Source organism: Boleophthalmus pectinirostris, unplaced genomic scaffold (genome assembly GCF_026225935.1).
Source record: "Boleophthalmus pectinirostris isolate CB_2022bp ecotype Guang Dong unplaced genomic scaffold, ASM2622593v1 HiC_scaffold_6, whole genome shotgun sequence".
Classification (NCBI taxonomy): Eukaryota; Metazoa; Chordata; class Actinopteri; order Gobiiformes; family Gobiidae; genus Boleophthalmus; species Boleophthalmus pectinirostris.
The window spans coordinates 33,949,858-33,977,581 of NW_026571447.1; the positions used below are offsets into that span (position 1 = coordinate 33,949,858).

A 27,724-nucleotide genomic window follows, 5' to 3' on the forward strand; every position below is an offset into this window, starting at 1 on the left:
GGAGAAACACCAGAGTGACACAAACATTAATGAAAGACAAAACTCTCATTTACTCTGTCACCAACGCACACGACGACATCACATCTTATCACAAGAGCTGTGCACGCAAAACTGTCCAAACTTTTACTGGGTTTTATATGAGTCAGCTGAATATGAAACCAGCTCCTCAACTCATTATGGATCCAGTTACTCCTACAGAACAGTATGTGTGAAATGTTTGGGATCGCCTCTCCACAGATTCGACCTGTGTCTTAGCCTACTAGTTTACCTGGAACATTTCACCACAAAGTCAATGTACTTTTAAGTTTAATCATGTCTCTGTGGTCTTTCACAATTCTTTTGATAAATACATTTTTCCACCACTCCATCCCGAATGTGTTTTCTAATTACTTACCACTGCTTGCTGAGTACATGGAAACAAAAGTCAAAAGTATTTTCTTTTTCTTTTGATTTGATAACTGAGACTAGGCCTGTCACCATAACATTTTTTGAAGTATGTTTGAAGTAAATATAGACGATAAATGATCATACTGAAACCAAACCATAAAGCATCATTATCCCCCCAAAAATACTCTAAATGTACAATAAATTAATTAATTAATTAATTTAAAAAAACCAAAAAAAACATGAGCTGCAATTACTAAATAGCAGAATGCTTTTAGTACTTAGTTTGTATCTATAATGAGGCATACAAGTTATTAATTAATTATTTAATTTATTAATACATTTTATTTATTCCTTCTACAGCTCCTATATAGGCCTTCTTTCATTTTTTTTTTTTTTTTTTTTTTTTTTTTTTTTTTATCATTTAAAGGTACATTGTGTAACTTTTCTGGTGGAGGGTCCATCACCTGCTTGTTTCTCTGGACATGTCATTGCTCTGCTTTGAATGTTTCACAGTATGACATTAAATAACTTTATCTTATATTTATTACATTTTATAGCTCAAAAATACCCTCTCCCTTCCTGATTTGGAGTCCAATAAAATAGCAAGGTTTAATACCATACTGTGGAAAATTCCAGAAAAAAAACAACAACAAATAAATAAATAAATACAAATAAATAAATAAATAAATAAAATCTCCATGAAAAAATAAATAAATAAACAAAAGCATTTGACGGACCCAATTTACAGTTGTTGTTTTTTGTTTTGTTTTTTTAAGTTTATCTGTGGACCTACATGTCAAAAATGAATTATAATCTGTCCAGCCATGCGACAGTGAACCATATTTCTGCTCCTTAACGTGGGTTTTCGCAGATCCGAGCTGGAGCAGCAGAAGATTTGGCTCCGATCTGACGGGAATCGGTTTTCACTAGAAAAGGACTTGATTCTTGGAGCTGGATTTGACCTGAGCGGCTCCTCAAAGCTCAGAGCAGACGCACAAACTGCACAGAGCCGAACACAGACGCTCGTTGTTCTTATTGATACATCGTGTCTCTGTGTGTATTTACCGTTGGCGTTGATCTGGAAGATATTGGACGAGGTCTCCTGGAACACATCCTGCAGCTCCGTGGCGCTCACCTGTGTGGCTGAAGACGACAAGACGAAGAAAAAAACACGACGTCAGTAAACAGGGAGCACACCAGAGGAGCACAGAGATGAAGAGAGGGAGGGAGAGAGAGAGACAAAGACAAAACAAAAGAGAAAGACAAGAGAGAGACATGAGTAAAAGAGAGGATTCCACTATAGCAGATCAGTGGAGCAGACATAAACAGGGAGGAAAAGAGACAGAGTAACAAGAAAGAGGGGAGAGAGAGTAAAAGAGAAAATGGAGAGAGGGAGAGAGAGAGAGAGAGAAGAGAGGGAGAGAGACAGAAAAAGTCTGTAAAAGAGAAAGCAAGAGAGAGAGAGAGAGAAGTGGAGCAGAGACAGAGAGAGAGGAGAGAGAGAAAGAGAGAGAAAGAGAGAGACAGAGAGAGAGAGAGAGAGAGAGTAAAAGAGAGAAGAGAGAGAGAGAGAGAGAGAGAGAGAGAGAGAAGAGAGAGACAGAGAAAGAGAGAGAGAAAAGAGAGAAAGACAGAAAGAGGAGAGAGGAAGAGAGAGAGAGAGAGAGAGAGAGAGAGAGAGAGAGAGAAGAGAGAGTAAGAAGAGAGAGAAGAGAGAGAGAGAGAAACAGAGAAAGAGGAGAGAGAGAGAAAAAGAGAAAGAGGAAGAGGAGAGAAAGAGAAGAGAGAGAGAGAGACTGACAGAAAAAGTGCATAAAAGTGAGAAGCAAACTCTACTAGCAGACGAGTGGAGCAGAGGAGAGACAGAAAAGAAAAGGAGAGAGAGAGAAAGAGAGAAGAAGAAAGACAGAGAAAGAGAAGAGTAGAGAGAGAGAAGAGAGAAAGAGAGAGAAAAGAGAAAGAGAAAAGAAGAAAGAAGAGAGAGAGAGAAAGACAGAAAAGAGAAAGAAGAGAAAAGAGTGAAGAAGAGAAATAGACAGAGAAAAGAGAGAGAAGGGAAGAGAAAGAGAAGAGAGAGAGAGAGAGAGAGAGAAAAAGAAAAGAGAAAGAGGGAAATGAGAGAGTAAGTGAGAGACGAGAGAGAGAGAGAGAGAAGAAAAGAGGAAGAGAAGGGGGAGAGAAGAGAAAGAGAGAAGAGAGAGAACAAAGGGAGGAGGAGTAAGAGGAGAGAGAAGAAGAAGAGTAAGAGAGAAAAGAGGAGAGATAGAGAGAAGAAAGTGAAGAGAGTAAAGAGAAAAGGGGAGAGAAGAGAGAGAGAAAGGAGAAAGAGGAGAGAAGGAGAAGAGAGAGAAGAGAGAGAGAGAGGAGAGAGAGAGTCGAAAGAGACAGAGAGAGAGAAAAGAGTAAAAGAGACTACTAGTAGACTCCACTCGCAGGCCCGAGAAAGAGAGAAAGAATGAATGAGAATGAGGCATAGGAAAAAAAAAAAAATAAACTAGACAGAGAGGGAGTCAAAATGAGAGACAGAAAAAGAGAAAGATAGAAAAGATGGAGGATAAAGAGAAAGAAATAAAAACAGAGCGTGAGATCAAAAAGAGATAGGAGAACACAGCACATAAGCAAACATGTTTCAGTCCAGTGGAGCAGATCCAGACCGAAGGAGAGAGAAACGAAGGTGAGAACGAAAGAAAACACAGACGAAGAGAGAGAGAGAGAAAGAGAGGACCACATAGCCCTCCTCCCTCCATCCCTCCATCCCTCCATACCGGGGGGAGGGTGTCTGTACAGTGTCTATCTCTTGTTTGCCTGTTTCTCCGTGTGTTTGACCATCTCCCTCCATCTCCGAAAGGTCAGGGAGGTGCAGAGAAGCAAGTGCAGTGTTTTCTTGTGGGAATCTGGCTTCAATCTGAGCGTGACGGAGCTGGACACTAGATTTTCGGTTCAGATTTTGACGCACTCCGTGGTCAGTTGTGGTCAATAACGAAGTGTTTCTTGACAATCGAAGGTCCTATATTGGGCAAAATTGACTCGTTTTGAGGTTTTAGACGTGTTATAATGCCGTGACCTGCTCCAAAACAGACCCGGAGTTGTGTTTTGGTTTATTCACACGTGTTTATTATTCGTCTGTCTACATCTCCAAAGCTAAAAAAAAATACCCTGTTCATGCTCTGTTCCACCTTGTGATGTCATGAAGCGGTAGATTTCAAGTTAGCAGCTTCCTTTTACTTTTTGTTCAGTAAAAATTGGCAATTCCAGGGCTGAAATCTTCCAAATGATTCTAGTTTGGAGTTTAAAAACACAGTGGAGCACTTCCTGTATTACCACATGACATCACAAGGTGGAACATAGTGTATAAATATGCAGGATTGATGTGAATGAAACAAATCCAGATATGTTTTTGAGCAGGACACATTATAACACGGATCAGAAAATAGTGGAATCTGTGCGCTTTAACTGAATGAAGTGTCATCGTTGTATTGCAGTAAAATAAAAGTAAACATATATTTGGTATATTTAGTATAAAAACTAGAAATAAATGTCCAGAAATTTCAAGAAGAGACAAGTTCCACCAATGTTCTTTCACTTACAATACATTGCCCAGACTTGTACTGCAAAATGTAGTTATGAAACTGTGTGGTTTTTTTTTTCTTTTTTTAAGACCCCACGAGATTTGAATGGAGAAAAGCCAGCAACAAAAGCAATAAATGAAAAAAATACAGCCCACAGACGTCATAGTAGCAGCAGTAGTAGTTGCAATAGGTAGTAGTAGTAGTAGTAGTAGTAGTAGTAGTAGTAGTAGCAGTAGTCGTCTAAGTAAAGCATTAGAACATTAGCAGAAGTGGCAACAGTGGTCTGCAAAAAAAAAAATATATATAGTAGTAGTAGTATTACTAGTGGTAGCAGTCTTTGTTAAAATACATTCATTAAAGTGTAATAGTAATAATTCAATAGTAGTGGAAGTAGTTGCAGTATTAGTAGCAGTTGTTAAAATAAAGTATCAGTAAAAGAGGTACCAGTCTGAAAAAAGCTATGGAAAAAATTGTATTAGTAGCAGTAGTAGTGGTAGTAGTAGTAGTAGTAGTTGCGGTAATAGTGGTAGAAGTAGGAGCACTTGTAGTCACAGTAGGTAGTAGTACTAGTAGTCCAAGTAAAACAACGGTGGCAACAGTAGCCTGGAAAAAATTTAATAATATAAAATAAATAAATTAGTTGTATTACTGGTACTAGCTGTAGTATTAGTAGTAGTAGCTATCATTGTTAAAATACCATCATTAAAGTGGAATAATAATAATATACTATTAGTAGAAGTAGTAGTGGTAGTAGTGGTAGTAGCAGCAGTATTATTAGTAGTTGTTGTTCATGTAAAGTATCAGTAAAAGTGGTAACAGTATTCTGAAAAAGACATGGAAAAGGTGTTGTAGTAGCAGTAGCAGTAGTTAGAGAAATGAAAAAAAAAGTCAGTAGTAGCAGTAGTAGAAGCAATAATAGTGGTAGTAGTAGATTTTCAAGTAGAGATTCAGTAAAAGTGGCGACATTAGTCTGAAAAAGAAATAGTAAAAGTCATAGTAGCAGAAGTAGTAAATGCAGTTATAATGGTAGTCGTAGTAAAGTCAAGTCAAGTATCAGTAAAAGTGGCAACATTAGTCTGAAAAATAAATTGAGAAAGTCATAGTAGTAGCAGCAGGAGATGCAGTAATAGTGATAGTAGTTGTTGTTCACATAAAGTATCAGTAAAAGTGGTAACACTAGTCTGAAAAAGACATAGAAAAGTTCCAGTAGTAGAAATAGCAGTAGTAGTAGTAGTAGTATTTGGAAACATTTAAAAAGTCATAGTAGTAGCAGTAGTAGATGCAGTAATCGTGGTAGTAGTAGTAGTATTTTTTCAAGTAGAGATTCAGTAAAAGTGGCAACCGTAGTCTGAAAAAGTTGTGGAAAAAGTAATGGCAGCAGTAGTAGTTGTTCAAGTTCAAGAGTAGTATCAGTAAAAGTAGAAACATTAAACTTAAACTTACAAACTTTATTGATCCACAAGGGAAATTACTTGGACAAAGTAGCTCACACATCACGATAAAATATAATAACAAAGACTAAAACATATGAATAGTAATAATACTTTCTTCAATTGTCTGAAAAAGTCCTGGAGTAAGCAGCGACAGTAGTAGTTGTGTAAGTACTTGTACTCGCCGACACGACGCGCACGTACAAAAATAGGGTTAAGTGATTTTGCCCGCTCTCCCGCTGTAAGTTGTAGTCGTCATTCTATTTAAATAAGCCATTTGCAATTTGATGATTCCGCGGACGGCCTGTGCCTGCATATCTAATGGAACTATTCAGTGTTGAAAGGTGGCATTTGAGTGATTTTTACTATTGCAAATGAATGGGCCGTTTCTGTATGGGAGGAGATAGGGATTTTATTAGCATTCACTGCCCATAGCAACCGCAATTAAAACGGAGCACAGATGTTAAAGGCAATGCTGGAAATGTAAGGACTTTCTATAATGGGGAGAATAAAGCCACGTTAATTAGCGGCCTGGGCATAAAACACAGGTAATTGAAGAGTTAATTAAAATACATTTAGCAAGAATAGACATCTTTAGAGCGACTATTATCGAAGAGTTGCTGGCTCAATTGCTGCCTCGGTGGCTACTTTTGTTCTTAGGCAAGACACTAAACCTGTATTGGGTTGGAAAAATATATTGATACTGAAAAGAAAGGTCAAAAATGAATTAAATATTTATACGGCGACAGCTCGGTTGGTGGAGTGGAGGGAGCTCTCCACGTAAAACAGCACTGGTTGAGCGTCAGATTCAGTGACGCGGAGGTTAGTGGTGTGATTCCAGCTCCCACGGATGAATGCTGTTGTTGTGTCTATGGGCAAGACACTTAACCCACCTCGCCCCCAGTGTCTGTGTATGAATGTATGTGCAAATGCCTTGGACGTGGAAAAGTGCTGTGCAGAATTATGACCATTTACCAAAAGGTTTTTCAGTATTATGAACCAGTTGCAGCATGGCTGGTAATATATATATATATATATATATATATATATATATATATATATATAATATAAGGTATATATATATATATATATATATAAGGTATAAATATAAAAGAATAAAGAATAAAGATAAAATAAAATAAACAACTATATTTCATGTTGAAAATGACATCTGTTTCATACATCTATTACTGGTATCAAAAAATTACTTTTGAATCAGAATTGAGCTTTGAAATAATAAATATCTACATTTTCCATTTTCTGTATGTGACCAGCGGTAGTAGTAGTAATAGTCGTAATAGTAGTAGTAGTAGTAGTAGTAGTAGTAGTAGTAGTGGTAATAGTAATAGTAGTAGTAGTAGTAGTAGTAGTAATAGTCGTAATAGTAGTAGTAGTAGTAGTAGTAGTAGTAGTAGTAGTAATAGTAGTAAGTAGTAGTAGTAGTAGTAGTAGTAGTAGTAGTAGTAAGTAGTAGTAGTAGTAGTAGTGGTAGTAGTGTAGTAGTAATAGTAGTTAGTAGTAGTAGTTAATAGTAGTAGTAGTAGTAGTAGTAGTAATAGTAGCAGTAGTAGTAATAGTAGTAATAGTAGTAAAGTAGTAGTAGTTAGTAATAGTAGTAAAGTAGTAGTAGTAGTAGTAGTAGTAAGTAGTAATTAGTAAGTAAGTAGTAGTAGTAGTAGTAGTAGTAGTAGTAGTAAATAGTAATAGTAGTAGTAGTAGTAGTAGTATTAAAGGTAGTAGTAGTAGTAGTAAGTAGTAGTAGTAGTAGTAGTAGTAGTAATAGTAGTTAGTAGTAGTAGTAGTAGTAATAGTAATAGTAGTAGTAGTAAGTAGTAGTAAATAGTAGTATAGTAGTAGTAGTAGTTAGTAGTAATAGTAATAGTAGTAGTAGTAGTAGTATAGTAGTAGTAGTAAGTAGTAGTAGTAGTAGTAGTAGTAGTAGTAGTAGTAGTAGTAATAATAGTAATAGTAGTAGTAGTAATAGTATAGTAGTAATAGTAGTAATAATAGTAGTAGTAGTAGTAATACTAATAGTAATAGTAGTAGAAAGTAGTAGTAGTAAGTAGTAGTTAGTAGTAGTAAGTAGTAGTAGTAGTAGTAGTAATAGTAATAGTAATAGTAGTATAGTAATAGTAGTAGTAGTAGTAAAGTTAGTAGTAGTAATAGTAGTAGTAATAATAGTAGTAGTAGTAGTAATACTAATAGTAATAGTAGTAGTAATAGTAGTAGTAATAGTAGTGGCAACATTAGTCTGAAAAAGAAATGGAAAAAGTCATAGTTGTAGTTGTAGTAGATGCAGTACAAGTGGTAGTAGTAGTGTTTCAAGTATAGATTCAGTAAAAGTGGCAACAGTAGTCATGGAAGAAGTAGTAGTAGCAGTAGTAGTAGTTGTTTGAGTTCAAGAGTTCAAGAGTCGTATCAGTAAAAGTGTCAACATTAGACTTAGAAGCTTTACCGATCCACAAGGGAAATAATTTGGACACAGTAACTCACACATCACAATAAATATATACGAGGATAGAGAGTAAAGATAAAAATATAGTATAAGAAACAACTATATTTTATGTTGAAAATTACATCTTTTACATATATCTATTACTGGCATCAAAAACTTTCCTTTGAATCAGAATTGAGTTTGAAATAATAAATATATACCTACATTTTCCTTATGTGACCAGTTGATTGAGGAGCGGCCGCAGTTTTGCCCAAAACCTTATGTTTTGTTAATTGTTTAGTCCAGTGGGAGGGGCTACGGGGTATTTAGGAGAAGCTCCAGTCATGTTGGGGTCTGTCCTTGGCCTGACTATGTGGGTGCTGGCTTACTGTAAATGCTGCTTCTGTAAATATTGTTGCAAATATTTGTGCATAAAACACATCATTCTTGTTCATTTTTATTATTGTAAAGCAAAGGTTTTGCGCAAGGTTTTTGTTTTGTTTTTTTTAGATTCTGCATAACTCCAAAGAGTAAAGCCTTGGTGATTCATTTGTTGTAAATTCTTTATTGGCTTCTGTCATATAAATAAATTAGTGCTGTCATGCGATTAAAAAAATTTAGAGATTAATTAATTATGATCTATAATTAATTAATCTAATTAATCTAATTTTAATCTCACCTAAAAAATGCTGAGAAAAGCTTCAATTTGAGGTATTTTCATTTAAATTCATTATTACATTATTGTGGCAGATCAAAAGACTGATATAGATTTAAAAAAGTGACTTTATAAAGTCATTTATTGTTTAACAAATCTCTCCAAATTTGGCTGTTGAGCCCAAGTCTCCATGAATAAGAAACTGTTTGTTGTAAAGTAGCAAAGACGAGGAAATCTGAACATAATAACTTTTGTCTACTTAAAGACAATAAAAAGTCCAGTCTTTCCTTCACCATATTAAAAATATTATTGATAGAGAGAAATGCTTTATATATGAGATCACTGGTTTTAGTCCTGGTTTAGACCTGGTTTAGACCTACTTTAGTCCTAGTTTAGTCCTGGAATGGATTAATCCTGGTTTTAGTCCTGGTGTTAGTCCTGGTTTTAGTCCTGGTTTAGTCCTGGTTTAGTCCTGGTTTAGTCCTGGTTTAGTCCTGGTTTTAGTCCTGGTTTACCTGGTTTAGACCTGGTTTAGACCTGGTGGTTTAGTCCTGGACTGGATTAGTCCTGGTTTTAGTCTTGGTGTTAGTTCTGGTTTTAGAGGCACAGGAGGAAGCGCGGTTTACGCCGCGTACGTACGCGAGAAAACACGATCCACACGCGGCTCACGGAGCACGTCGGTGTCCACGCAGTAACTACGGAAGGAAACGTGGTCCGCGCGTTCTCAGGTTAATGACGATGATGTGTGAATGTGTGTGTGTGTGTGTGTGTGTGTGTGTGTGTGTGTGTGTGTGTTGTGTGTGTGTGTGTGTGTGTGTGTTTGTTGTGTTTTGTGTTTGTGTGCGTGTCCCCTCATGTGGCAGGTCACTATAGGACAGTAGTGCAGACATCATGAGCCTATGCAGGTTGTTTTCAGGCGATATTATATTTGTTATTTTCTTTTATATTTCACGTCGGGAGAATAATTTCCAAGACACGAATGTGTTTTTACCTGTGCACTGCTGCCTCTGTTCTACTGGCTCTACGACCTCGTCCATTGTTCGACTGACGCCGCCAACGTTAACATAACGTTTACTTACGCTGTTACTGCGCGCGTTTTGTGTGGCTTTCCGGCAATGAGAGGAATTACCGAAATAAAAAAATTTATAAATGTGTTTTGTGTGTGTGTGTGTTGTTGTCCCAACAACACATAAAAACAGGTTTTATAATAAAGAAACTCACATACAGAAACACTAAAGTTAGAGATTAAATATGACTGTAATTAATTAATCGCAATTAACGCGATAATTTGACACCCCTAAAATAAATGCAAAAAAGAGACAATAGAACAGATCCAAAAGATTTAGATCCTGTAAAAGAGTCAAAAATCCCATCACGGACCTTGCGTTCAATCCTCTTTTCTTCGTTTAACTAGCATGCAGAGAAATCTAAAGACCGAGATCCTGGGTCAGATCTGGAGAACTGTCCATGGTGCTGAAACACTACACGGCATTTCAAATCTACTTTCCCATACCCAAAGAGTCCCAAGATAATTTCATTCAAAACCACAGTGACCACACAGATAATGAGCACAAAATGTAAAATTTGATACATCACAGCCAGGACCCAAGCTTCATTAATTAGCAGTGAAAGTGGAATTTTCAGTGATTAAAATAAAACCGGGCTGGACGGTGAGAGAGAGGGGACAAATGGAAGTGAATGCAGATCAGAGCCTAATGTGAAATGTAATTGTGTCGATGGTGATAGAGCAGAGAGGGAAACGGCACGGCCCAAAGCCCTCGTCCTGGCGCTGAGGGAGGTGCACTTTAAGTTATGAGGCTATTCCCCATTCAAAACACATGTCATTATAACGGACAGGGAGGGACGCCGGAGCTGTTAGGACGGACTAGATCAGCATAAATCTCCACTTATTTCAACTACGAGGGACGTTTTAAGCCCTACTGTGCCACATTTCTGGCGTTTGTCCATGCATGGTTAAAGAAACGACAACAAGTTTGGAACGTATCAAGTGTCCAGGCCGAGTGACGAGTCAGTTCTGTGGGAAGGTGAGTTCTAAAACATGTAATTCAGTGCTGTGATGACATAAATGGTAAATCCACGTGTCCTTCGTTTTTCAAAATAAAACCAAAAATAAGAAAACGAAAAAACAACAATTTTCTTCGTTATTTGTCTCCAAAATCAAAATGATAAAACAAAAAACTGATAAGGCTGTTTCCCCTTTCCGTGACTTAAACTATGATGCCAGACTGAACCAGGACTAAAACAGGTCTAAACCAGGACTGAACCAAGACTGAACCAGTACTGAGTGTCGGGACGACCCGGACTGATACTGGTTTAGTCCAGGTTTAAACCGGGTTTAGTCCTGGTTTAGACCTGGTTCAATCCTGGTTTAATGCTGGTTTAGTCCTGGTTTAGTCCTGGTTTAAACTGGGTTTAGTCCTGGTTTAGACCTGGTTCAGTCCTGGTTTAATGCTGGTTTAGACCTGGTTTAATCCTGGTTTAAAAAGGGTTTAGTCCTGGTTTAGACCTGGTTCAATTCTGGTTTAGTCCTGGTTTAGACCTGGTTCAATCCTGGTTTAGTGCTGGTTTAGACCTGGTTTAGTCATGGTTTAGACTTGGTTCAATCCTGGTTTAGTGCTGGTTTAGACCTGGTTCAGTCCTGGTTTAATGCTGGTTTAGACCTGGTTTAATCCTGGTTTAAAAAGGGTTTAGTCCTGGTTTAGACCTGGTTCAATTCTGGTTTAGACCTGGTTCAATCCTGGTTTAGTGCTGGTTTAGACCTGGTTTAGTCCTGGTTTAGTGCTGGTTTAGACCTGGTTTAGTCCTGGTTTAGTGCTGGTTTAGACCTGGTTTAGTCCTGGTTCAATCCTGGGATCAGTCCTGGTTTAGACCTGTATTTTATTAGATTTTTTTCCCATTATTCATTTAAGCACAAAATCTGAAAGGGCGACCCAACGAGCCTGCGCTGAACGACCAGAATCATTTTTAAGAATAAATGTTTACATGATCGAGGAATACATTCATTTGGCCTTAAAATCAGAACAAACAACTCACTCACTTCAGAATCAAGTGTAATTCTGAATAATCAACGTTCCCTCTGCGTGTGATACTAACTGTAGGCTCTGCTCTGTCTGAAGATTTATTAGACGTTAATCTGTGCAAGGCAGAACTGACATACCTGGAACTACAGCAGGTGAGCTGATCTGTGCTGTTAAACAAGTCTCTCCTGCATGAACTTCTAACTAAAATCTAAATCAAACTCCTAAACAGTCTGTATTGATCACAGGCTCCTGAAAATGTGTCGTTTAAATCCAGTTTGTATTTTTCTCTTGAGTTCTCAGACAATCTTAAAACTTTTTGACAGAGTTTGCTGATATGTGCAGTAGTAGTAATAGTAGTAGTAGTAGTAGTAGTAGTAGTAGTAGTAGTATAGTAGTAATAGTAATAGTAAAAGTAGTAGTAGTAGTAGTAATACTAATAATAATAGTAGTAGAAGTAGTAGTAGTAGTAGTAAAGTAGTAGTAGTAGTAGTAATAATAGTAAGAGTAGTAGTAGTAATAGTAGTAAAGGTAGTAGTAGTAGTAGTGATAGTAATAGTAGTAGTAATAGTAGTAGTATTAGTAGTAGTAGTAATAGTAGTAATAGTAGTAGTAGTAGTATAGTAGTAGTAGTAGTAATAGTAGTAGTAGTAGTAATAATAGTAAGAGTAGTAGTAGTAATAGTATTAAAGGTAGTAGTAGTAGTAGTGATAGTAATAGTAGTAGTAATAGTAGTAGTATTAGTAGTAGTAGTAATAGTAATAGTAATAGTAGTAGTAATAGTATTAGTAGTAGTAGAAATAGCAGTAATAGTAGTAGTAGTACTTAGTAGTAATAGTAGTAATAATAGTAGTAGTAGTAGTAATACTAATAGTAATAGTAGTAGAAATAGTAGTAGTAATAGTAGTGGCAACATTAGTCTGAAAAAGAAATGGAAAAAGTCATAGTTGTAGTTGTAGTAGATGCAGTACAAGTGGTAGTAGTAGTGTTTCAAGTATAGATTCAGTAAAAGTGGCAACAGTAGTCATGGAAGAAGTAGTAGTAGCAGTAGTAGTAGTTGTTTGAGTTCAAGAGTTCAAGAGTCGTATCAGTAAAAGTGTCAACATTAGACTTAGAAGCTTTACCGATCCACAAGGGAAATAATTTGGACACAGTAACTCACACATCACAATAAATATATACGAGGATAGAGAGTAAAGATAAAAATATAGTATAAGAAACAACTATATTTTATGTTGAAAATTACATCTTTTACATATATCTATTACTGGCATCAAAAACTTTCCTTTGAATCAGAATTGAGTTTGAAATAATAAATATATACCTACATTTTCCTTATGTGACCAGTTGTGTCACTATGGCAACTCCTAAACATTCCACCATTAGAGATACAGGCAGAGCACCCCCAGCATGTTGTCACTGCAGTATCAACAACTGCATTTCATTTTTTTTTTTTTCAAAAGAGGTTGGTCAAATATGGGCAGAGAAATGGTCAGTTTGTGATTCCGGACAGTGACAGAGTGTGTATGTGTGACGGTGGAGGCCACAGTCCATCAGCAGTCATTACTCTGGGCTGTGGGGACAAATGGTGCAGGTAATGACATGATTGGAGCTGGTCACGGAGCACGGACACAACACGGCGATACATGTTGGAAATGGCTCATTTTTCAAGCCGGGGGAGCTTTAGTGCAGTTTTAATGGCGGGCCGGTGCGGGCCGGGCGGTAACTATGCACCGTATGTGTACTTCACTGCCAGAGATGGACGGAGATCTGACACCGGCTCTCACGTACTCTGGTCGGTGATAATGGCTCTGTGAAATAATACGAGTAAAAACGCAAAGTAAATTCTCCAATATGCTAAGAGCCATTTTGAAATAATACAGTAACAGCTAGGGATGGGCATTCGATTACATTTTCTTAATCCATCGTCGAGAGAATTAACGATCGATCATCATTATTATTACTATCTGCACTACTAATCTGCATAAGTAAATTCAACTTTATGACATATAAACCGTAACCACTCTAGAGCCGCATCAGCCCGTTTGACATTTTAATGTGTTTAATGCAGCTTTGTGTAAGTCTCACAGAAACAAAACTTAAAACCGCATGGCTCATTTGCATAAACTACGAGAAGAAAAAAAAAAAAATGCTCTTGTGCGCTGATGCTCAGTGGAATACAGGTTAGTGTGAGCATATTTGCGTTTGTGAAAACCAGGACACTGTACGGGGGGAGGGAGGTGGGGACTCGTCATCGACATTGAGCTACTCTCACCTGGCAAAACTTTTTCATGTTTTCGGTGTCCTGGTGAGATTTTTTTTCCCACTGGACACCGAAACATATGTGCTGCTTTGTACACTGTGCACATGGACTCACACTTGTCCCGACCGGAACGGAAAGCGTGGAATTTCTTGTACAAGTCATCGTTAAATATGCATTTGCGCTTTGGCACGTTGCAGGCTGACTGACTGTTTCTGTTTGCTCGCTCCTTCTGAGTGCAGAGAGAAACATGTACGGACCCTTGTTTGGTCACGCTACGCACAGCAACCTACGTTCAGTTTGTCGATTAAAATGAACATAATCGATGAAATTCTTAATGATCCATTATCGATTAATGGACTAATCATGCCCATCTCTAGTAACGGCATTTCCTTTTATAGACACATGGATTCCTACCCTCACCTATGGTCAAGATCGCGGATACAAGAGGTCGAAATGAGTTTCCTCCGCAGGGTGGCTGGGCGCTCCCTTAGAGACAGGGTGAGGAGCTCAGTCACACGGGAGGAGCTCGGAGTAGAGCCGCTGCTCCTCCACGTTGAGAGGAGCCAGCTGAGGTGGCTCGGGCATCTGTTTCGGATGCCTCCTGGGCGCCTCACTCGGGAAGTGTTCCGGGCACGTCCCACCGGGAGGAGGCCCCGGGGAAGAGCCAGCACACGCTGGAGGGACTATGTCTCTCGGCTGGCCTGGGAACGTCTCGGGATCCCCCTGGAAGAGCTGGAGGACGTGTGTGTGGAGAGGGAAGTCTGGGAGGCCCCTCTCAGACTGTTGCCCCCGCGACCCGGCCCCGGATAAGCGGAAGAAAATGGATGGATGGACACATGGATTATTTAACTTGTTCCACAAATTGTTGTCATTATTTTTGTTTTTCTTGAGTGCAGTCAGCAAGCATCCCTGTCACAACTTTGGCTGGTTCCACTCGTGAACGAGCCCGATTCATCAGCCGGTTTCACTTTGTAGAAACCATCTGACCTTGCAGTGTTAGAATTTGTTCGCTCGACAGTAGGCGGATACTTTTTATCATTTAACCAATCCCTGCTATTTGGTTGTGACTTATGTAATGTGCTGCTAACGGGGCTAACTGGAATATTAAGTTTTTCCCAAATCACGTAGGAAGAAGGACAAAAACGTCTTTCCCCTTGATGAAATTCACCAAATATTCTCTTTATACTGGCTTTAAATCCTCGATCTCAGGAATCGTTGACAACACAGAATGTAAGACTCTTCGCTGATTGACTGGTGCAAGAACTTGCAATTCCGAGATTCTTGCAAACCGTCTAGTGTATTCTTATTCCTGACGTAGTCGCTGAAGAGAAATGAAATTGAGTGAAGACACTAAAGTGGAGCCAGCCTGACTAGTCATAAACTAACCTGATCTGTGTCTCACTCTGAATTGACTTCTCCACATTCTTAGGAACATCATGACGACTATTTGGATCTGATTGGTCAAAGCGTCACAGTAAAACAAGTTCAATAATCAATCTTTTGTTGCATCCAGTTTTGCTCTTTCCTGTCCACAAACGCACAAAAGGGCTTATCTTCTGCATGTTTTTCACAAACTAATTAGTCTGTATTGATGCTAAAATAGGTGCCTGTTGCCGTCGGCAGGTTTTTTTCTTTTCCTTTTTCTTTCTTTGGTTTGTTTGGGCACTTAGCCATTGGCTTCCACACAAACCTCAATGCTGCAACATGATTGGTCCACCTGCTCAATTAACCTCACAGTGGGCACATGCCAAGACGAATTCTTGTGAGTTTGTGAACCAACAAATATCACGAGGATTTGAGAATTCATCTTGCAGCACAAGGTTTGTCTTCAACCTTTCCACTGAAAATGATTGTTCAGCCTCCTTTATGTTTGCTCTTTATGTCATGATCACTAAAACGTTTCAGTTTTCAAAATCTTTATCTTTTGCCATATTGCACCTTTTTGAGTGTTTTTGCGCTTTTGCATATTTCACTCTTTAAATATTTGAAATAAAAGTTTTCACAGCATTCACTTTTTTTTTTTTTTTTTAAACACAGCAAGACATTTTTTACAAACTGACATGTGTTTAATTGAATGAGCAGTGAAGTCAACTTGAAGCCAACAGTCCAGACTCTTGTGGCAGTATAGAGTGGATACACCACCACCTTTCAAACCTCAGGTCACTGGTTCAAGTCCCGACTCTGGCACTTTGAAAAGATCTCCACAGTCACTCACAACAGCTCCAGCCTTTGCACTGTCTCTAGTTTCCATCTCTCTTTGAACTATTTGAGATAAGATGTACACTGATTATCAGGGATGGGTCACACATAAATCCCTTCTGCTTTCATTCTGAGACATTTCTGAATCTAATTACGCAGGGCTAATGGGCTATTCATACTGATGTGTGTGATATCAAACAATTAGCATTTCAAATGACGAATTAATGCAATTAGAATCAAACAAAAGAAGGGAGATTTTATTCACTCTTTAAGATGCATTATGTAACTTTTCTGATGGAGGGTCCACCAACTGCTCATCTCCATGGAGACCTCATTGCTTTGCCTGTTAAGTGTGACAGTGTTAAACTTATTTATCTTTCAGGAGACAAGGAGATGAGGCCACCAGGTCAAGTTACAGGTTAAATCTCTGGAGAAGCGACTCCACTCACAGACAGAATACATTATGTTTTAAGGGATCATTTTAGCAATAGGTAACTGTAGATGAAGATACGCAAGACAGAAAGGTTTACGAAGAAAGATTCCAGGGAAAGCAAGAGTGATGAACAGATCCAGCTTTTTCAGCTCCCGTATCGATTTTGATCTTGACTTTAAACATTAACCCTCTCAGGCTCAAATTAAGTTTTAGTAACAGGAAAAAATCTGATATTTGGGGAAAATGATCATATGTGGTAGTAATATACAATCTGACTTTTTTTTGAGAGACCTTCACATGCAATGCATTCTGGGAAACAGAAAGCACAGTGTAACAGTGCTTTACAGTGGCAGAACAACATCACTTTTTCGTGTGGTGCTCCAAGAAACACTTTTTATCCTTTGTAAAGCACAAAAGTACGCAGGCCGTTTGTGTGTAGCCATTCTTGCACAGTTTACGTCGTCCACGTTTATCAGCATGGATGGGAAAAAAAGGCTCCTGAGTAAAAAGGCTCATAAAATACGGATGTGGAGTAAGTAGGTCATTGGCAGTTAGCTGTTGCAAATCTGCAACGCCTGCCTGGAGAGGGTAAAGAGCGTAAGAGCTTTAAGTATCTGACGATATTCGATATCAACCGATACCAGTCTGAAAAAAACAGCATGTATTTCTTTGAAAACTAAAATAAGACAAAACTGATCCAACTGTGTTCTGTAGCTGTTATTTATTTCTGGGCCAGCGACGACCAGTAAATTGTCTTATAACATCGATTTATATTTTCAATCAAGAATCAAGTATCAAGTCAATATTTCTGTATCCAGTTCAACAAGTTACACAGTGCAGCTTTAATGTTCAACAACTATAGATCTGGAGGAAGTAAGTTTTTCACAATTTGTCATCACTTTGTTGTTCTTTGCATTTGGCTCTGTCCATGTCTTTAGTTCAATATCGGGTATAAAAATGAGCTTGACAACTGCTGACCCAAAGCAAAACTCTTGTTATCTCTTGTTTTCGTTGTGTTCCATCACATGTCATTTAAGGTTACAGATCTTTTTCCAGTCTTTCCCGGCGATCTTTTCTGGAAATCTGCAGGAGGAGTGCGTGTTCGGATCATTTCAGCATCTTTTTATCTGAGAACAGTGAAAGTTCTCGTCTCTGTTCCGTGGTCTCTCCCACATGTCCGTATCAGCGCACTTCAAAGGCTGCAGATAGGAGGCGCCGTCACTAAATCACACTTGACAAACGTCGTGTCTGTGGAGGCTGAAGCGGAGCAGTGATACGAACGGCTTTGATTTTAGACCGGGCCCGTGTCACTGCGAGACGTATGCTAACGAATAAGAGCCAACTGCACTCGTACGGGAGAAAATTGTCTATTATTGAACTGCACTGTATCATGTTGACTGTTTGTAGTAGAGGTAAGCAGTATGACAACAAATATTTAGTATATTTTGCAGAACCAACATTACAATTTTGTTTTTACCTCCATTGAAGTAGTTCCTATTTTTTTGTAAATGTTACCAAAGCTCATATTTTGCAAAATTGACTCTTGTAAATTTTAAGCCATGTTATAATGTTGTTACAGCCTCAAAAAAGTTATCTGTAGTTGTGTTTTGTTTTGTTTGTTTCATTCACACATGTTTAAGTAAACCTGGATTATTACTTGTCTACATCAGGGGAGGTCAAACTCAAACTCACACAGGGCTAAAATTAAAAACCAGGACTAAGTCATGGGCCAAACTGAATCTTTATTGAAAAATGTAAACAACATCTGCATGCTTTCTCTTCTTTCGAGATATGTAATGTTAAACCATTTCTTATTAAAATACATTTTTAATAATAGTTTTGCTTTAACACTGAATCCAGACCAAACATAATATAAAATAATAACAACATTTTAAATAAATAATGTCTCTATTTTTAAATAAATAATGTCTCTATATCTGTAGCCAGCGGACCAGCTCTAATACATATTTGATATGATCTCAGTGGCCAAATATAATTCTATCACGGGCCAAATGTGGCCCCCGGGCCTGAGTCTGACATGTCTCGTCTACATCTAAAAATGCCCCATTCCACCTTGTGATGTTATGAAGCTGTAGTTTTAAAGTTGGCCGTTACTTTTTAAGTTTTGTTTAGTAAAAAATGGTATTTCCAGGGCTGAAATGATTCTAGTGAAGGTGTATTGAGTTTAAAATCACAATGAGGCACTTCCTGTATTACCACATGACATCACAAGTTGGAACATAGGCTGCGTTCAGACTGCAGCCTGAAGTGATTTTTTGGCCCCCATGTGACCTGTATCTCATCTTTTAATGGCAGAGATTTGATTTTTTTCAAATGTGACCCAGGCCACTTGGATATGTGCTCATAGACCCGATACATATCCGATCTTTTGACATGTGCCAGGTCACATTCATCCCACCTACACGTCAGGTTCGGAGTCTCGTCAATGGAGGGAAAGCGAGGTTAGTGAGTTCATTAATATTTGGGAGGATCGTTGTATTCAGACCAAATTGAACCGGACGGTTTTTGAAATGACTGCCAAAGAAATGGTTCGATTGCAGCTACAGGCGGTCCTGACTCCAATGTCAACAAAAAATAAAGAGCCTGCGAAAACAAACAAGGAGGGTAAAGACTCAAACAAACAAAGCGTGGCCGTGGACGTGTAACCTGACGATTTTATGAAGAACTGCACCGTATTTTGGGAGACAAGCTCATAGTTTAGGCATCTTTGTGTCCTCCAATGTGCATGCAGGACACTTTTTGGGTGTTTAAATTTCACACTGGAGATCACATACAAGACGCATTTAATTGGAAACGTGAACGACCTCGCAAAAAAATCTGAATTGAGCATTAAGCCCTGCAGTCTGAATGTTTCATGTTTGAGAAAAGAACCCAGCCCAAATATTAAGGATTTGTTTGTTTGTTTAACGTGTGAATGAAGAAATAAACATTATAACCTAGAAAACAGAATAATATGAGCCCTTTAACTGTCCAGTTTCATCTAAGTCCTTTTGAATCCCTCTCAAATTTGTCATATTTCCAGCAGAACTATTTCCATTTTTCTTAATTTTTTTCCTCACAGAGCACCTCGATATTTGACAAGCTGTGAAAAGGCTGTTTGTTTTGATTTGCTTTTGCTGAAAAAAGTGAAACCTGCATCCCAAATGAGCGCGGTAAGTGGCGGAGGAGAGTCTCACCTCGGGGCCCGGCTGCTTTTGCATCGGACTCCACGGGCCTGATTACACGTGATGATCCGTCTGTCTGTGCTGTTTGTTTCCCTCCCGCTCAAAGCGCTGAATAATCAATGGAGAATGCCTTAATTTACCCCACTGTAATGAGCCTGAGTGCAGAATTAGCATGGCGGCCTTAGCGAGCGCCTCGTCGATAGCGCAAATGTGGAATCTGTTTAATTCTCCTTTCAAATCAGAAACACTTCATCAAGACTCCATGTGGCTCTGCCCGGGTCGTCTGCTCCCCCTCTGCTCTTCGCACAGATATAGATTTACAAAATAAGGATATTACAGTTGATGAGTGAGTGATCATAGAAAAGGGAACGGGGAAGTGTTGATCTGTGTGTTTCTGTAGATGCAAGAAACAGATAAAGAGTTACGATATTTTCTGATCTACAGTGTGTTATAATTATGTTTCTTCAACACAAACAGACCCGGAGTTGTGATTTATTTCATTCACACATGTTTAACACACAAACCCTGCAGATTTAGTTCTATACTGAGTTCTTCTTTCTAAGGAAACCACTCTGTTCCACCTTGTGATGTCATGTGGTGATACGGGAAGTGCACCGCTGTGTTTTAACCCCCACAAGAGTGTTGGAGGTTGTGTGGAGAAATGGACGCTAATCACACCCACGTGTTTTGGAGTTGCCTGAAAATTAGGGTATATTGGGAACAATTAAACACAACCTTAACGAGTATTCTGGGATATGAAATTCCGAACACATGATGTGTCTGGGAAATATATCTGATGTAGTAAGGAAGGAGGACATGTATTTGACAAAAATAGTTTTAGCTGCATCTAAAAAGGGAATTACAAAGAATTGGTTACAACCAGATCCACCTGCACAAGAAGACTGAATCAGGATTGTGGAGAATATTTCAGTGATGAAAAGAATAACATATAATCTTAAACTGAAAGGTACAAATACGATGAGCAATGGGAAAAATGGAATGTATTCATAAATGACACCAGTAAAACAACATAGTACATAAAAATGTCAATACCAAATGCATGTTTAAATAAGAACCTGTAACTCCAGACTGTTTTTACATTGTTTTTGATTTTATATTGTTTTTGTATGTTTTGAAATGTTACTTAAAACCAATAAAAACAAAGTTATTAAAAAAATAAAAATAAATAAAAAATAAACATTGAACTAAATGTAGAAACTACAACTTCATAACATCAGATGGTGGAACAGAGCATGTTGAGCTTTGGAGATAAAAAAAATTTGAGTCAAAAGTTTTTGAACACCCTAATTTTTCCAGTTATTTTTTGCAATTCAAGTCGTGCAAGTCCAATGAACAGCTTAACAAAACACAAGTCCAAGCACTGCCAAAACTGCCTCAGGAAAAAAAGAACAAGGTGGTGAGCTTGAAAACGTGTACCCGGAGATAAAACCAAGACCTTTGAGAGCCGAGACTGAGACAAGACCGAAACCAGAGCCTTTTGCAACATTTATTTGTATTTTACAGTATTTTACAGTTATTTGGCACATATATATATATATATATATATATATATATATATATATATATATATATATATATATATATATATTTTTTTTTTTTTTTTATAAATCTATCTTCATTTTATCACTTGTCAAGTGTCAGACCTTGAGACCGAGACAAGACCGAGCCCAAAAACGGTTGAGACCGATCTCGAGACCAAGACCGGTCTTGAGTACTATGACATTATTGCCTAGAATGTTTGACATTATGGCATTAATCCTTTCTTGAGAATTATCACCAGCAGTCATTACAGAGAACCATCCAACCCATAAATGCTGAAAATGTACAATCCAGAGTGTCCTATACACGAATCCACTCGGGTGTCCCAGCACGACTTCAGTAAACTACAAAGCCGCACCACTCGCAGCGCACGCAAACACACACGGAGCAGACAGCGACCGCACAGTGACAAACACCTGCAGCCACACTCATCACTCCACGGCGACGAGGAACGGAACGGAGAAACTAACCAAAGAAGCCACTTCTAGACACAACTGAACAACTGAGTCACTGCAAACACGCCAACAATCCAGTGGTCCCAGACAGCACCCTCCCTACACGCCACAACTGAACAAAGCACAGAGTCACCGTGAACGCGACAATCAAAGTCCCACTGACCCATCCAACTGTTGTGTTTCGTTTAAAGTCCGGTGCGGTTTATTTGTGAAAAAAGTTCGAAAATAGACCATTTAATGACAGTGCGTCTTATAATCCAGAGCGACTAATAGCCCGGAAAATACTATATTATCTGTAAATATTCACGAGAAAAGAACAAGCTACTACAATTGAAAATGAACATACTTGTTTAAAAACCCAGATTCAGAACCAAGGTTATGGAACAAAGATTTGCAGTCTAAGAAATTAATTTATGGATTAGTCATGACAAAAATATGAAAGGGTCAAGTACAAAATGGCTTTAAAAAAAAAATAAATAAATAAAATAAACAAATCAAGCGCAATAGGTATGTATGAAAAAGATTGATTGATTGGAATGAAATGTTTTAAAGTAACCATCAGCATTATTCTTTTCATTCATTTCTTGTATGTTCAATGTTCAGACACTGTTAATGTCTTTTTATACTTTATGAATGAAATAAACAAATACATACATTTACTTATACATTATTTAATTGTTTTAATATGTGATTGTGAAAATGTTTTGATTCACTTTTCTTCTGTTTTTTGCTGTAGCTAAATAAATAATCTGCTCTGGGGCCCGAAAGTGTTTTCAAAGACAACCACACTGCAGCATATTGTCACTCGCAGAAAACATAAACCCTGTGACATTTGTGAATCATATACTTAAATATAGTTGTGTTTTGTATTTTACACATTTTACACTGACTCATTCTGTCTGCAGCTTCTGACCCGGGGCACTCTCCTCAGCCTGGAGTGGAGTTATTTAAAGTTGCACTATGGAACTTTTCTGTCTCTTTTCTGTCACCAAAATGTCATCATTTTGCCTGGAATGTTTCTTATTCATCTTTCATTTATTCTATGCACTTACAGACTTTTACATTGTCAAAAATGCTTGGTTTGGTGGAATCATCTGCTCATATTCTGGGTAAAACGACAACATACAGAACTTCATAAAGAACAGAAGGTTTTCCAAAACACTAGAAAAAGTTTCCAAAAACTTAAAGGTCTAAAAATGGACTCTTGTGAGCTTTAAGTCATGTTATAATAACATGTGTGTTTTGTTTCATTCACACATGTCTGAGTAATTCTGGTTTATTAGTCTGTCTAAGGCCCCATCCACATCCATGGTGACACAATGCACACATTAGCAAACTCTGTCAAAGTTTGCTAATGATAGTCTCAAGAAAAAATACAAACTGGATTTAAACAACACATTTTCAGGAGCATGTCTTCAATACAGACTGTTTTTAAGACTTTGATTTTCAACAAAAATGGTGAAGATTAAGTTTATGTGGGAGGGATTTGTTAAGCAGCACAGATCAGCTCACCTGTTGTAGTTCCAGCTATGGCCCCGTCCACATTAGTACATATTCGGGTTGTTTTCATTGTGGATGCAGTGTTCACCCAAACTAATCCGATGGGAAACGACTTCAGAGACGGAATGATCTGGTGCCACCAGCTCCCACGAATTCATTGGAGTACAGATTTGATCCAGCAATGTGTGGACGCCTGAAAACGTTGATACTCTGATGTAGGAGCGCTAGTGTCCGTCCTTATTGGACCACGTCACTGTGACTTGTGCCTTCCTGATTCGCTGGGTTCGTGACATTGATCATGTGACCCCATTGCAAAAAGCAGTTTAAACAAACCACAGACAAACGGGAAACAGCGTAGTTAGAACTACTTGCTAGTACACGGTCGGCTGCTGCAACTTACTGGCGCATCAGGTGGTTTCACGTTAAAGGGCGGAGTATAGTTCTATAGTTCTATGCGTATGACCTGCAGACGTATAATCTCTGAAAAGTTTAACATGAACCATCTCCAACATGATAGAAGCACAGAACAGACTCACCATCAGCAGAACACCCCTCTGTCACAGAAAGAACACTCATATTCCACTGAGTCGTGTCCTTTAGTCCGACAGAAGCTGAAATGCATCAGCGCACAAAGAGCAAGCTGTTTTTTTTGAGTGTTCAGTTTATGCAAATGAGCCATGTGGTTTTAAGCTTCATTCCTGTAAAACGTAAACAAATGTGCTCAAAGCTGTGTGGATAGGGGAGGCTCGAGGACACAGAAACGACGTGTCTGGGCGCAACTCGTTTCCAATACAGTGATTTTGTTTCAGTGTAAACGTAGCCTACATTGTGGTAGTCCAGCTCAAGATGTGTGAAAATCCCTTAGTGGTCCAGGCAGAATCCGTGGCAAAAGGAAAAATTCAATTTGTCAACTGGATAAAAGTTTATTTGGTCAAATTCATTTTGCAGCTCAAATGAAGAACTGAAGAAGCAGCTCTGAAAGAACATTTCGCTGCAAAACGTATTCGACCAAATAAACTTTATTGAATTTCTCCTTTTGCCAAAGCTACCTTTTACATTTTGTTCAGTACAGATTGAAAATTTGAGGCCTGAAATGATCCAAATGATTCTAGTGAAGGTGTGTGGAGTTTAAAAACACAGTAGAGATCTTTCTGTATTACTGCATGACATCACAAAGTGGAACAGGGTTTGTGTGTTAAACATGTGAATCAAACAAAACACCAGGAACAACATTCTATCATAAATATCACATAACATAGGCCTTTTAACCCACACCCTTTTAATTCCAACCATTTTTAATCTATGTTTTATAAAGAACAAGTAAAGTACAAACAAAACTGATTTAATTCATTTGAGAATCACCTTGACTTCACTGCGAGCATCCACCCCCCTCCACCACACACCTGCCTCTGCCCTCCCCCCGCAGTCCCTCCTCCCCCCGGGCCCAGCGAGGAGAGGGGCCCCCCGCAGATGTCTGGAGGGTTCTGCTCTGTTTCCTCCACTGTTCTCTGCCAAAACGTGAATGAAATATAGACCCGAAATTAGTCAATCAAAATGAAGCCAGGATCTCCCCAGGTTTGACCGAGAATTAAAACAACATGCTGTGTAGCTGCTATTTTTGTTTGGTTTATTTTTTGTTGTACAGTAGGTCTTTCAATGGCAACGATATTACAAGATAAATCCTGCAGCTTTGGGCCAGGATGTTAATTGATTCTTAAAGAGACCGAGACGAGACCAAGACCTCTGAGAGTCAAGACCAACGACAAGACCGAGACCACGGCCCATCGAGACCAAATCAAGACCATCTTTGTCATTTTCAACATTTATGTGTATTTTACAGTTATTTTGGCACCAGGGTTTTTAAAAAATCTATATCCATTTTATCACTCGTCGAGTATCAAACCTGGAGACCGAGACAGGGCCGAGTCCAAGCGCCTTCAAGACCGAGACAAGGCCGAGTCCAAGCGCCTTCAAGACCGAGACAAGACCGAGTCCAAGCGCCTTCAAGACCGAGACAAGACCGAGTCCAAGCGCCTTCAAGACCGAGACAAGACCGAGTCCAAGCTCCTTCAAGACCGAGACAAGACCGAGTCCAAGCGCCTTCAAGACCGAGACAAGGCCGAGTCCAAGCGCCTTCAAGACCGAGACAAGACCGAGTCCAAGCTCCTTCAAGACCGAGACAAGACCGAGTCCAAGCGCCTTCAAGACCGAGACAAGACCGAGTCCAAGCGCCTTCAAGACCGAGACAAGGCCGAGTCCAAGCGCCTTCAAGACCGAGACAAGACCGAGTCCAAGCGCCTTCAAGACCGAGACAAGACCGAGTCCAAGCGCCTTCAAGACCGAGACAAGGCCGAGTCCAAGCGCCTTCAAGACCGAGACAAGACCGAGTCCAAGCGCCTTCAAGACCGAGACAAGACCGAGTCCAAGCGCCTTCAAGACTGAGACAAGACAGAGTCCAAGCGCCTTCAAGACCGAGACAAGACCGAGTCCAAGCGCCTTCAAGACCGAGACAAGACCGAGTCCAAGCGCCTTCAAGACCGAGAAAAGACTGAGTCCAAGCTCCTTCAAGACCGAGACAAGACCGACCATACCAGCTTGTCAAAGCCTGATCCCGTCAGATCTCAGAAGCTAAGCAAGGCCGAGTCTGGTTAGTACTTGGACGGGAGACCACTGGGAAAGTCAGATGCCACAGTGGGGCGCCAGTGGGCGTTCTGTCCTTAGGCAAGACACTTCACCCACATTGCCACATTTAAAAACAGACCTAGAGTTGTGTTTTGGTTCATTCACCTGTTTGAGTAACTGTTATTTATTATTAGTCTGTCTCTAGCTCAAAATGCTCTGTTACACCTTTTTAACCTTTTGTTCAGTAGAGATTGGCAATTACTAGGTATGTAACAATAACAGAAATATTGTGATATCATATTGTAAAAAGGCTCACAATAATATTGTGGATCATCACAATATATCGAATCACAAGTTTATTTGTTCAAATTTATTGTTCATAAACTGAGGCAACTACATAGATCATGATCCTTTGCACTGTTTCAGTCCAATCTACATGTTGAAATAACCTTTAATAAGCATTTTTAAATCTTAATGATTTGGATAATGATGAGAGAAAAGTAGCATATTCACAATTTTTTTGCCTACATAAAATATTGCACTGAATATCGACATGCATATGGTGAAAATACTGTATTGAGAGAATTGGATATTGTTACATCCCTAGCACTTACAGGACTAAAATCATCCAAATGATTCTTGTGAAGGTATGTGGAGTTTAAAAACACAGTGGAGCACGTCCTTTATTAGCAATTGGCATCGGTGGAACAGAGTGTTTCCTGTTTGAGAGAAGAACTCAGCCTAAATACGCAGGATTTGTGTGTGAAACATCTTCCTTAACACCAAAATTGAAATTTAAGTTTTAACACTAGTGCCAAGGAAATAACTCGCACCATAACTCTCAGTGTAAAATGAATCATTGCAGATTTTGTCCTTATCTGTAAGAGACACTTTTTTATTGATATTATTTCAGTATCGACTTCATAAACATAATTGAATCTGTAATGAGTCCTGATCATGTTTTTTTCATTTTTCATTGGCAACTTTGGGATAATTTGTGCAGACTTGAGAATTCAGAAATGCATTTTAAGTTGCTTGTGGGTTATTCAGTGTGTTTGAAAATATGCCAACAAAACATTTTAATTATTTTAGTAAATCATTAAAACTTAAAAGGTCGATACTTGATTTTTTAGCCAAATTGACTGTTTTTTTTATCCTTAACAAACACAAAATTGAAGATTCTTTGCCAAGGAAATAACTCGCACCATAACTCTCAGTGTAAAATGAATCATTGCAGATTTTGTCCTTATCTGTAAGAGACACTTTTTTATTGATATTATTTCAGTATCGACTTCATAAACATAATTGAATCTGTAATGAGTCCTGATCATGTTTTTTTCATTTTTCATTGGCAACTTTGGGATAATTTGTGCAGACTTGAGAATTCAGAAATGCATTTTAAGTTGCTTGTGGGTTATTCAGTGTGTTTGAAAATATGCCAACAAAACATTTTAATTATTTTAGTAAATCATTAAAACTTAAAAGGTCGATACTTGATTTTTTAGCCAAATTACAAACACAGATCCTTTGTGTAAGCAGCTCTTGAGTTCAAAATATGTCTGCTTCTAATTAAAACGTGTTGTATTTTTTGGATAATCAGGAAGTGCACATTAGCATACTAGTTGCCGCTCCTCTCCCGTTTCTCGCAAAATGTTTATAAAATCATCAATCAGGATGCCGTGAACGCGAACGGAAAGTGAGGAATAAATTTGGACGACTGCAAGACAAGTTCTGTTTTTCACATTTTTTAAAAACAGTAAAAAATCAAACGCAGCGCCTTTAAAATCCACACACACAATTTCAGTCAGTTCGAAGCGAGCGTAAAATATTGAAAAAGATAATTACTACCAATACAAACTCTGGGACATTTGTGATGGAAGACATTTTGTGCCTCCCTTCGCCAAAGCGCTCTTGTCAACACGGCTTTGTTTACACTGGTTTCTATGGTACTTCAGCTGCCACTTCATAAGCATTGTTGATTTTTCATTGATTTC

At 38.5% G+C, this 27,724-nt stretch overlaps 1 protein-coding gene across 1 annotated transcript in view; it reads right to left on the reverse strand.

Moving 5' to 3' along the window:
- tsnare1 (T-SNARE Domain Containing 1) overlaps positions 1-27,724 on the reverse strand; it is a 344,395-nt gene that overhangs the window by 213,598 nt on the left and 103,073 nt on the right. The window contains exon 3 of the mRNA XM_055163234.1: positions 1,453-1,530. Within this exon, the coding sequence (XP_055019209.1) occupies positions 1,453-1,530 (78 nt within the window). The remainder of the gene's footprint in view (positions 1-1,452; positions 1,531-27,724) is intronic.